The sequence below is a fragment of the Melanotaenia boesemani genome, chromosome 5, assembly GCF_017639745.1.
Source record: "Melanotaenia boesemani isolate fMelBoe1 chromosome 5, fMelBoe1.pri, whole genome shotgun sequence".
Taxonomy (NCBI): Eukaryota; Metazoa; Chordata; class Actinopteri; order Atheriniformes; family Melanotaeniidae; genus Melanotaenia; species Melanotaenia boesemani.
The window spans coordinates 36,400,194-36,412,851 of record NC_055686.1 but is presented as its reverse complement, the minus strand read 5'-3'; the positions used below and the strand labels follow the sequence as shown (position 1 = coordinate 36,412,851).

At 39.6% G+C, this 12,658-nt stretch overlaps 1 protein-coding gene across 3 annotated transcripts in view; it reads right to left on the bottom strand.

The window, feature by feature from the left end:
* Positions 1-12,658, bottom strand: part of col4a5 (collagen, type IV, alpha 5 (Alport syndrome)) — an 81,983-nt gene extending 69,325 nt beyond the window's left edge. For all 3 annotated transcript variants that reach the window (XM_041986709.1, XM_041986710.1, XM_041986711.1), the window contains exon 1: positions 12,364-12,658. In XM_041986709.1, the coding sequence (XP_041842643.1) occupies positions 12,364-12,453 (90 nt within the window). In that variant the 5' untranslated portion in view covers positions 12,454-12,658. The remainder of the gene's footprint in view (positions 1-12,363) is intronic.

The window sequence follows — 12,658 nt, the reverse complement described above, 5'->3', positions numbered from 1 at the left end:
TACATCAACAGAATTTAATCCTTTTTTTTTTACTTTCCCTATCCCTGCTATGCAAACGTCATGGAATAATTCAAATTCAGCATAAAATAAAAAATAGTAATCTTGTATAGTAGCCTTCACAAACTATTACACTATTAAACTATTGAATTATCCGACTGTTATCTTGTTCATGCCTGTCATGTTTTAACCAGCAATTAGAAGTAGGGCTGCAACGATTAGTCAGCGTTGTCGACAATAAAAATAGTTGACAATGAATTTACCCGTCGACTATTGTCGGCAAAAAAAACAAAAAAAACAAAAAGAAAAAGAAATAACCACAGAGTGAGACATCGTCTCCTTCCCTATCTCTGCTGAGAGTTGCGCACAAAGAAAAAAAAACTACTGAGTGAGACATCGTCTCCTTTATTTATCGTTGCTGAGAGTTGCACATGTGCAATCAAGTCCGCCAGGAGAAAAATATGGAGGCTGACCAGGGAGTAGAACGGCAGCAGAGGACGTCAAAAGTCTGAAATAACGTCACGTTAAACTCACAAAATAAATACATGAGACTTGTAAAGCGGACCTTGCGTACCACGGAAGTACGTTTGCAACGCTCGAACATTTAAAGAGTAGGAACGTCGGACTTGCATAATAGTTGGTGACTAATCGAACATCAGAATAGTCATTAGTTACAGCCCTAATTAGAAGTAATGCATTACAATCACACAAATTAAGAGAATCCTTTAAGAGGGAAGCATCGAACATTAACAGTCATGAGCCAGTTTTGTCACCAGTTAAACTAAGTCTCATGTTTGAAATGAAGAGCCAAAAGTGTATCTGACCTGGGAACTATGTGGGGGCTCGAAATGCCCATCACCAAGCAACTAACTGAACATATGGAGGCTGCATGATTTTGCCTGCGATATACTCATATACTATCACAGAAACATGAGTATGTGGCTGCGCGGTGGTGTGGTGGTTAGTATTGTTGTTGCATGTTCTCCTCATGTATGCGTAGATACTCCAGCTTCATTCCACCGCCCAAAGACATGCATGTTAGGTTAACTGGGCACTCATGAAATTCTCACTAGGAGTGAGAGTGAGTGGTTGTTTTGTCTCTCTGTGTTGGCCCTGTGATTGACTGGTGATTTGTCGCAGGTGTACCTGCCTCTCACCTGTTAATGCTGAGATAGGCTCCAGCTTACCGGTGACCCTTAGTGGACTAAGAGGTACAGAGAATGAATGAATAAATTAATAAATGAATGAATGAATAAATGAATGAATTAATCAATTAAAACATTTCTCAATTTCTGAAAGTCATTACTGAAGAACTAACAAGCAGTCTTGAGCAGATTCTACGTTGTCCACAAATATCTCTTAAAATGTTATTAAAAGTGGAAGAAGATGGAGATGAGTGAACTTCTAAACTTCTAAAGAAACAACTAAACAAATGCATATATAAGTGGGTTAGGTGACTTTATTTCCTTCCTCCCATTGCTGTGTCACTCAGCAATGTGGAAACTACTCAGTCACACACACAGGTAACATGAACATAATCCTCCAACTCATGCTAAAGGCTTAGCTGCATACCAGCCGGTACACGGACCTGGGGACTTCATTGTCTAATGTTGACACCGACTCTTAAATGAAAAATTAGGCTTAAACCCAAAATCTTCTTGTTGCAGAATTAATTAATCGTTATTTTCCTCTACAGCATGGCAGTGTCCCTGCTAAATGATGAAACTAAGTCTGATAATATAGTTGATTTATACCATGGTCTGGGTGAATACTCGATTCTGATTGGCTGGACGGTGTCCATTAAAAGAATTTTCCGGCCAAATAGCCTTATTGCTGTAAATTATTGCGCTGACTAAACTGTAGTTGGTAACCGTGGCAACAGAAACTCAGCTATGGGGCTGCAGACGCGCTAGATCATGTCTGTGATGGTGCATTGTTGTGAAAGCAGCTTGCAGGCTTATTGTGCTCCGTCAGTCCAGGAGAGACGAGAATGGAGCAACATTTTGTCGTCCCAACCAGCAGTGGTCAGGTCCCAATGAGCTGCCCCAGCACCAAACTCAGTCACAACCCAGCAGTGCAGCGCAAAGGTGAAACTGCCCGTCATGCTTTCCGCACAGCTGCGACAATCAGCACACCGCAACATAGCAAAGAAACAAGAGGGTGAAAATACCCAAGGACCGCCACAGCCCCAGGAGAAGGAAAGAGATTATGGCACTTAAGATTGCAGGAAGGTCATGTTGACACTTTGGCAGCGAGCCACACAACTGTCAGCATACAGCGCAAACTAAAGGACAAACACCTGCCCAGATATAAAGACTGTCCACTTCGTTCTGCAATTACTGCCATATTCTACACCTTGCGCCTTCAATGGGGGAGCGAGGAGATTAGAGTAAGAAAAACCTCCTCCACCACACTTCCTTACATACTTGAGACAGAGCGAATGGTGGATAACATTATAAAAAACATTTAGGATAGACTTATTTGCTTGATACACATTTAATGATCAGAGTGAATGGTGGATAATATTTCTTGCAATAAAACGATTTAGGAAACGAGCTGTGACTGAAACAAAATGTTGCATCATCCTCTGGACACACACAAGCTGTAAGAGCTGCACCCGCCCTCTGAAATTATATTTTATGTCACGTGACATAAGTTAAGCAATCGTCTCCCTTCCCTCCACTGATCAGGTCTAATACACCAGCTGACCGAGCTGCAGGTTCTGTGTTAGAGCCGGTTACCTTGGCAACGCGTCACAACAAAATAGTCCACTCAGCCGCTTCTTCTGTAAATAACTTAACGTAATAATAATTGATTTAATATTTATTTCTTTTGTAAGTGACCATGGTATAAGCAGGATAATGCCCTTCGAGGTATCCATTATCATAAATTTGTGTCGGACAGTTCACGCCTCCGCGTTGTCTATTAATTTATGATAATGGACACCTCGTCGGGCATTATCCCTTACACAAAGAGCTTGAATATTGACATATCAGCATTCAGAACTAAGATATTGGGGTAATTCTGGAACACAAAGAAATGTCCACAAATAATGTCAACTATGTCAGATAGTTTAGTCACATACTCACAGATGTTTCAAGCAGAACACCTGTGTATAAGCATATTTGCTTATATTTGCTTTTAACCTATGTGTATCCACAATGGTCCTATTGTTCTTTTTTACCTAATCTGTCCAGGTCCATGAGGCTCAGCTAAGCTTGACCTGATGCTTAACTATGCTAAGAAGAAAACAACACACCCTATAAACTGTGGCAACATTACTGTAAGTACTGTAACCTTTGAAACGTTGTGATTCCTTAACATCTCTGGATTTAGATTTAGTGCCTTTGCTCTAACCCGGACCTGACAACTGAATGCCTTAACACTTTAACATCGGTGGGATTGACATGAGCCCTGATCGCAGGTAAACCAGTGATACCATCAGACAGGCCGGTGCGCCTATGTAACGAACACTTATCAGCTAAAGAGTTGGTGAAGACCAAGATTATGTCTACATAGGGCTGGGCGATATGGCCTAAAAATAAAATCTCCAATATTTTATAACCAAATCTGATTTTAATCGATTTTTTTTTCTTTTACAAAACATAAATAAACTTAATAAAAACATTTATTTGTTTATATAAATGAATGCCAGCAAAAATAAAGCATATAATGTCATAACTTGTCCACCATATAAACGACTTCATATCTTGCATAGAAATATGCAACACAATGCATCCGTGATCTCTTTCCATCTGGATCCTTATCGTACAGGATCCACTGCAGAAATAATTCCCCTGATGAAGGTTGTCTCTTAACTTGAGTTTGTGGGCTAAAGTTGACTTCTGCATCTCATAGAGATTTCTCACTGCAGTTATATGTACAGCTAAATCCCAGGCGTGAGTGAAAGGTCACTTCTGTCAGACAAACACCGTTCTGGTGTGGAGGGAGGGCGAAGTCTGCTGCTAACTATGGAAAAAAATCCTGATTTTCATCAAAATAAATCTCCATAAATGCAAAATTCAATTTATCGATTTTATCGATTAATCGCCCAGCCCTATGTCTACATGAACATAAGTATTATGTAAAAAGAGTTTCTTAATCCTATGTTCTCCCCAAAAAAATCATGTCCTCATGGCTTGATAACATGAACATGAAAACCCACAGATGTGACTGAAACACAGACCTAAAGGTGGTGATCAACCTGCTTCTGAAACCAAGTTGGCTGACAAGAGAAAATTCTCACTTCAGGCAAATCCCCCAAAAATGTGTGTTGTTTTATGAAGTTATGTCCTCAATAGCACACTGATGCCTTCTCTCTTCAGTACAGTCAGCAACTAACACGTAAACAGTCCTGTTAACAGGATTAGCACCAGCACAATCTTGGCTACATCTGCCTTTAAGATGTAAACAAAGGAGGCTTGCTTCACAAAAGGTGCATATTGTGCAGCAAGCCTAACAAATCCATAAATCAGCGTTTGATTTGCTAATAACACGAAAATGTTGTTTTTTTAGAGCTTTTTTTGCTGCCCCCAGATGGTTGAAACTACAACATTCACATGCTCCTAGCAGACAATCCCAGTCACATAAGAGTTTTAGCCTGGGAATGTACATATGCCTTGACTGTTGTATGAAAGCCAAACAAGAGGATTTAGCATGTAGAATTTGTCCTCTAGTTTATAATGGCTCCTTCTGGATAAAGATATAAAATCTAACACAGTTACTGTATACTGATGTCTGCAGAGAAACTCTGTTTTTCCGTATTACTGCTGGGGAAGCCCTGATTCTTTTTCACTCCAGTGAAAGAAACAGGTGCTCATATAAAACGAGCCCGGAATACCGAGCACTGGATATCAAGAGGGAGAGGAACAGAGAAGAAAACCAGGCAGCATCCCACACATTGTCATACTCTTCAAAGCAAAGAAGCAAAAACAACATTCTTTTACTTGCTTTTAGACAACCGCAGGCTGAACTTTACAAACACAAGACGTTCCTGCTGCGATGCACACGTTCCTGTGTGCATTGCTTGGTCCTCGCCACCCGTCTCTCAGATAAATATAAGATTGCAACAGTTCATGTGTGATAGATGTAGACAAGGTGGAAAGATGGAGCCACAGATTGTGCACAAATTTCCGTTGTGTTCTTTCCTGCCTTACACTGATGAGTGGTCCTGGTTCTTAATGAATATGTCCATAATTCTGTTCTGTATGAGTAAAGTAAGTTGTCATGCGTGACCAGAGTGACTCCGGGCATGTTGCAATGGCTAACCTTTTAGATTTTGACAAACAATTCCTGCAGGTGTCTTTTGGATCATTTTGATGCCGTTGTAATCTTATAGTTTGTGACATAGTTAGTGCAAAGGATAAAAAACCTGGTTGGATGGAAGAGGCCATAGTTGTGTTAAATGCAGCCCAGATGGGTGGTAAAATGATAGACTGCTGGCAGGAAATAGGTCTGTCTTTATTAACAGATGGATGCTGAGTGATGTAAAGGCAACAGGTCAGATAGTACTCACAAATATTTGTTAATGCCGTTACTCTGCTGCAGTAGAAGCTGTAAAACACAGCACACATTTAGCCTGTAGTTCAGGCAGGTACTAAACTACTGCTCTTGAGGAGAGAAAGAGGCTGAACTAGGCATCTTTTGATCAAAATAAGCTGCTGATCCAGACAGATATGCCACAAAGAATGCAAAACAATAAATGTTCCTGTTTATAGGACAAATATGAGATACATTTCAATCAAATATTCCACCCTCTTCGGTATTTAGTTCTTCTTTTTGATCTCTTATTTCTCTTTTTCCCAAAAAATCTTTCTAATATTGAGTTTTTTTTTACTTATTTTGCCTCCTACCTTAAGTTTTACCAGCTATTTCTTTCACAAATTTTTCTTCTTGGCCCAAGGCAGTGTTTAATGCTTCCTTTAGGCACCAAAATTCCTTTTTATTGAGAGAAAAAAAACATCAAAATGAACAAATAAGAGTCATGGATGATCTTTTTACAAAAGGAGGTCAGGAAAGTACTAGAAGAAAGTGGAGGAGGGAGTTAAGGAGGATGGCATGTCTTGTGACTGCTCTGTGTAGGTGGATTTGTCATGCAGCCCATGGATCACAGCCAGACAGAAACTCAGACTACAAGAAAACACAATTTAAAACCTAATACAGCTCAAGCTGCAGAAGCAAAACTCTGAATCATCTCTACACGTGCAATCTAAAAAACCCTGGCTTATATAAAACCTGTACACAAACTAATAAAAACACAATGGTCAAAAATAAACAGTAAATAAGAAACACAGCATTCAACCAACAAAGACACAATAATATTCATTTTTCTCCAAAAGGAAATCATACATTTAAATGAAAAATTAAAGTTCACTAAAACCACAGAGTGAAAATCCTGTGCTCATATTTCAGAGGTGAATCTTTTCCTGCCTTTAAAGTGATTTCATGAAAACAACACAAACGTTGGCCAAAAGAAAAAAGTAAAAAAAAAGAAAAAAAAATCTCCTCCCACTACCACTGGAATAATTATTCCAGATTCAAAACCAAAACTGATCCCAGAGTCTAAAACTTGAAAACATGCTTCTATTTGCGAACATGTTGATGAGATCTATTCCTACATAAATCTGACTCCTGATATGACTGGTCATGTTATAGATGTGAGGAGATCAAAGAAAGGTGTTGGTGTAATTAGAGCCTGACAAGAAAAACAAGATGAAACAGGTACAGACTGAAATTCAGATGCACTTATGACTGCTGACTGCTTACATCCAGCGAAGGACAGTTCATTCAGCTACAAGGTGCTCAGGTGGAGAAGCAACCTTGATGACTATCTTTTAAAATAAGGCTAAAAACAGGATTATAAAACATTCAAGTTGGAGTAAATAAACAGAGGTATTATCTGGAAAAAAGGTTTGGATCAGAATCTGAAATATTTTCCAAGAAAAAGCTTTGTGGAGCTGCTGTGTGGTGCTCTTCAACTGAACATCTGCTAAACAAACCACTTAGTTGTAAATATCGAGGTCTTTCAGGTGCAGTCTTCTATGACTCATTGCAGCCTGGTTTTTATAGCTGTTTTTGTTTCACACTTAGAATATCTATACAAGAAAAAAGTTAATAGAAGTGATAAACATATTAAAAAAAAAACCTCACTTATCTGTAAAAAGTTTGGATGCTTTCTTTAGATGGTTTTTGCTGATATGCCCTAAAGGTGCAAACAGCAGTTTCAGTGGGTCATTTTTGTACTTGATATTCTAGAAAAATCCCACCTCTAAAGGTTTATGACATGGACCAAGAATGCCTGCCTTGAAGACATGCTGGGCAGTAAGTAAAGTGTTTGACTAATCCCATAAATTCAAGGATAAAGTCTCTGAACATACATCTGGAGCCTAATTTGTCTTGAATCCACAGAGAGGTCTGCTTTAAGCTTGATAAACTCAGTGGTCTTTAAAGGGAGGTTCCTCCAAGCCTTGAGTGGGTCTAAATCTCCAGATCAGGAATTACTAAGGCCCATTTATGCTCAATGCAGAAGACGGAAACGCAGATGGACGAACAGTTCGCTTCGTCTTTTGCGTCAGTTATGGACGTAATTTGGTCCGTTTTCAGGGTGCTTAGCTCTCCGTCACTTGAAGCAGAAGCTGGAGCAATACCACCAGAAATTACATGGGCAGTGCTGAGCAGAATAGCTCACAAGCGCCCAAAGAAACAAACCAAAGAAGAAGAAGATCAGGAAGGGAACAAAGAAGCAGAAGAAGAATGAAGACGAGGACAACACTGTCGAAACTGCACGAGCTTTTGAGGAAAGACTATATACGAGTGTTTAGGGCATGCTGGGAGGTTGGAAACAACTTTATAGTGATGCATTACGATGCAAACGGTGAAGCTGACATTGGTTCGAGCGAATGAACTCTGAACTTAGTACTGCCCGCTAGTGGAGGAACTGACTTAACAACCATGGCAACACAAAAGATGCATGGGAGATAGTGATGTGAGGATAGATACCAAAATATCAATACTGCTGATACCAATACAGGCCTAGTGGGTACGGATGATGCAGAGGCTGGTGTCGTTCAATATTGTAAAAAATATGTAAAACTGCCATTGTAGGGTTTTTACAAATAAAAATATGAATGAAAAATATTTGATTGGACAGAAAGACAATAACATCAATCCCTCTTGTTTGTTTAGACTGATGATTAACTAAACATTTTAATATATAGGTGTTGAACAACATGAAATTATTATAGCATTTATATATTTATTCATGCATTTTAGTGGTAATTTTAGTTTGATTCACAAAGTTTTCTATAAAAATGTAACTTTCAATTCCTCTCCCCTTGCTCTGCTTTGAAAGTGATTTTCCAAACACATTAAGTTTCTGTACAAAGTATGGATTTTGGCTCAGTATCGCGGATACTGGATTGTATTTTGCTTGGTATTGGATCAGAAAGAAAATGAGTGATATCACACATCACTAATGGAAGTATGAGGAGGTATGAAAACGTTTGAAACATTGTCATTTACGTATGTAAGGAGCATAAATGGGTCTTTACAGTCTAGTGCAGTGCATGATTTCAGACATGCACCTTTGTGTGGTAAGACACATCATCTGTCTGGTTACATACTTCTTAATATTTTTTATTTTCAGTATACCCTGTACATTGTACTGCAGGCGCTCTATGATTTTTCCATTGTAACTGTCCAATCCAGTTTATTTATAGAGCACTTTAAACACAACCCTGTGGACCCAAATGCTGACAGTAAAACAACAGATCATAGTGAATCTAAGTATCTATACCCACACACACCCTTTTTTTAAGCGCATTTGCCCATTGGACAAAATCCTGCGAGGTGACGTGCCATCAGTGATCAAACTGAAGAAAAGGATGCTGGATGACATCACCAAGGTCTGTAATGCCTTTACGCCATAGATTAACTACACTAGAAATATGTGATTTTATTGTTTTTGTGTTTACCTTTTAGCAGCAGGAGCAGCTGCAGACTTTGCTGACAGTCTCACTTCGTGTGGAGGAAACTGTGGAAGTGGTATTTTGTATTTGTTGTTGCACCAATTTTGTTGTAAAAGTTTTTTTTCCTCACTTTTCTAAAGTACCACAAGTGGATTCATGACTGCAGGAAAGCAGCACAGTGGCTTGGGGGAAAACTAAATTTATTTTTCCAGCGAGGTGGAGCTGCCTGATGTGTTCACTATGGGGTAGGAGAATGTGGGAGATGCTGCAGAGCTCTTCAATAAGCTCTGGCATGTTGATGAGCATGAGATTTTGGAGCCTTTAAGGTTTATTTTTGAGAACATTTGGATGTTCTCAACACATGGATGAGGTGGTGGATCGCCAGGGTTATTTGTTATGCTGTGAACACAGAGCTTGAACAATAAAGGACTTAAAGACACAAGAACGTTTGAATTTTTTTGTATTTTATATGATTAAGTATTGAATGATTCCCTGTTTATACCATTAATCGCATGACATGTTGCGATTAATCACGATTAATCGCAGTGTTACACACAAATTGTCTCTTTCCTTTAAAAGAAAGCCTACTGCTATATAAAAAGTACATTTTGGTTTACAAACACGACATCAGGCGTTTCTAACCTGCGACTCTGGAGCTGCAAGTGTCTCTCTGGACCTTCCACAGTGCCTCTAAATACGTGGCTAAAATATTTTTTTAAATCTATCTTTCTTGTCATTAGGTTGGAAACCAGGGACTTTTTTTTACTTTACATAATTTTCTACAAATATCTACATCCATTAGAAGAAAGTCTGTTTATCCTCCTTTTTATAAAGGTTTAATGTCAGCAAAACCAGTTCTATCACCACTAAACACAGTAATTCAAAAACCGAGTACACAAAGTCCGAACACACACACACACATATATATATATATATATATATATATATATATATATACACACACACACACACAGTATGTTTGTCTTTGTTTTGATAGCTTGTCTAAGAAACCCTTCTCTTCAGGCAGGTGAGATAAAGAAGGAATTCAGGAACAGATACAAAGACTGAGGAAAGAGTGAGACATGGGCAGACAAAAAGAGGGCAGGAGAAGGATTGTCTGCGAAATTTAAAAAGGGAGAGAAACTGGGCAGAAAAAAGAATTAAACCAAGTTTTGTTTTGTTGTTTTTACCCATAAAGTGTCTGAATTTGCAGTTGTTTATCTAAAAATGTGCTAAAACTGTCAATTTTTAAAAAATTGGTTGTGTGACAAATTACAATGAAGGGATGACTTAAAAAAACATTTTTCAACAATCAGGACAAAAGAGAAAAGTTGCAGGTAGACAAAAAGCAAAACTCTAACTAAACACACAACTTAAAAACTCTTTCTGCTGTTCTCCTTCTCTTAAGAGGTGTTATCTGATGTCACAAATTCATCTGCAACATGCGGATGTTATGACTAAACTCCCTCACCAAACACACAATGAGTCAAAGAGCGAAGAGGTCCCCTCCTTGGCACAAATTCCACCTGGGGTTGCGTGACACGTGACAGGGAAGCCACAATGACCTGTGTGATCATGCATGCGTGTCCCCCGTTCGCATGCATCAAATTAAGTTTGGGTTTGTGGTTTGCAAAGCATGACGGGCTCAAAGGAAAACGTTGAGGTGTACATTACAGATGAACTCCCTCACCTGGCAGACTTGATTCATATCTGTGGGACAGGTTTAATATTCAACACACACACACGTCATGGAAACCTTTGTATAATACTCTCCATTCTTAAAAGCTGGATTACAAAACCTATACACTAGTGAAATTCCGACAATCTTCTGAGTTTTTACAGTTTCATTAACCAAAATTGAAGCTATTTTCAAAATGAGCCAATATGGGTTCATACACAACTGCTTCCACTAGGGGGCCCCAGTGAGCTCACCAAGAATGCTGAGAATGAGGGAAAAGGTGTATTTAAGCTGCACAGACACACTCTACATCATCACATTCTCGCTGTTTCTTTCTGTTTTGACGAAGCAAACTCCACTCAAGGTCTTTTTACAGATGTTGACGGACCAAAGTCTGCTTTCTGATAAAGACGGCGAGAAGTGTTTCAAGGTTTGACCAGACACCTGTTCTCAAGTTCAACACTTTCACATTAAAGCCCCTTCCCCTCCCCAACTTAGCTGTCATCCTCTCCATTCAGCTGCACATTTCCAGAACTCTTTTTCATCTTTCACTTAATATCTCCATGGTAACAACACCCAGGTTGTATAATAGAGACACAGCTTGTGTTCATCTAAAAAAAAAACTTCTTTATTCTTGAAACAACTGGATGCACATAAACCATATGGTTTATGTGCATCCAGTTGTTTCAAGAATAAAGAAGTTATATATATATATATATATATATATATATATATATAAACTGCTGTGAGATGCAAAACTGCAGATGCATGATCTGGAAGATGAAAAGCGGCGGGATTATTATAGAGAAGTCTGATTGGACACGCCTGCTGGTGGAGGGCGGGTTTATCTGCAAGCAGCTGTTTCTTATAAATTATTAATGAGGTGTGAATATTCAGCACATTGGAGCTATTGGAATTATACATGAGAAGTCAGAGCGAGCAACTTGCACTCTGATAGCAAAGTTTAGCTGCACAGTTTTGTGGAACATGATTACAGAGGGTGAGAAGTTCCAGCACATATTGGGAGAGATAAAGAATGATGTCACGATGGCGATAACTTTAAACATGCAAAGGTTTTGGAAAGCAAAAAAAAAAAAAAAAAAATGATGGATGCACACCTGTAGAGGTACACCTGATGTCACTGACAGGACAAATCTGTAGTAGTTAATGTTCTCAATAGAAGTCAAACAGGCCGTTAAAGGCAGAAATCAGCGCGCGTCACCGCGTTTCTTCCAGACACGAGACTTGATATTTAGTCTGAATCTGTGACCTGATAAAGCGGGTAAAAAAGACGCAATCAGTCCACGAGAAAGCGCTCCGCCGGTGGCTGGCATGTTGCTACAGGTTGCAGAGAACACGAAACGTGATGCGAAGAGCAGAACAGAAAAACTCCTCCGGACTCCCATTAAATTACAAAGCAAGGCTCGTGATGGTGCTCGTGGAACCCCCCTTGTTTAAAAAAGTAAGTTAGCTCAGCGCGGTTTACAAATCCATAATTATAATAATTATGATAATAATTATTATTATGAAGCATGTGTTATAAAGAAGCCTCTCTGTTTATAAATGTTACTTGAGCGGTGCAGGAGAGTCTGTCGGAGCTCCGGCGCCGGTTTGGGGGGAGCCCGGCAGGTTCCGGCGCAGTCAAGCAGCCCCCACCCCCCCAGTTTCTTGCTTGAAGATCTTTGCATAAAACTGGAAAAAGACAGAAAGAAACGTACTTACCTTTGAGTCGGCTCGCTTCACCGCGACGCACAGGGTGAGGAGGAGCAGAGCCACGGCGAGCGGTCGCGAGCTCTTCAAGTATTTATTCATCTTAAATGAATAAAAGAACGATCCGCCTGACCTAACACTGACAAACTCTCTTTACTCGCATGACATGGCTCCGCTGACCCCCGCGCTTTCGCTGTGACTGAAAGAGAAGTAATGAGAAAAACGCACGTCGTGTTGCGCTTCGCAGAGGTTCCTAGTGGTCCTGGCTCTGGCACGGTGCGCCTCTGCGTTCCCCCTCTAACATTTT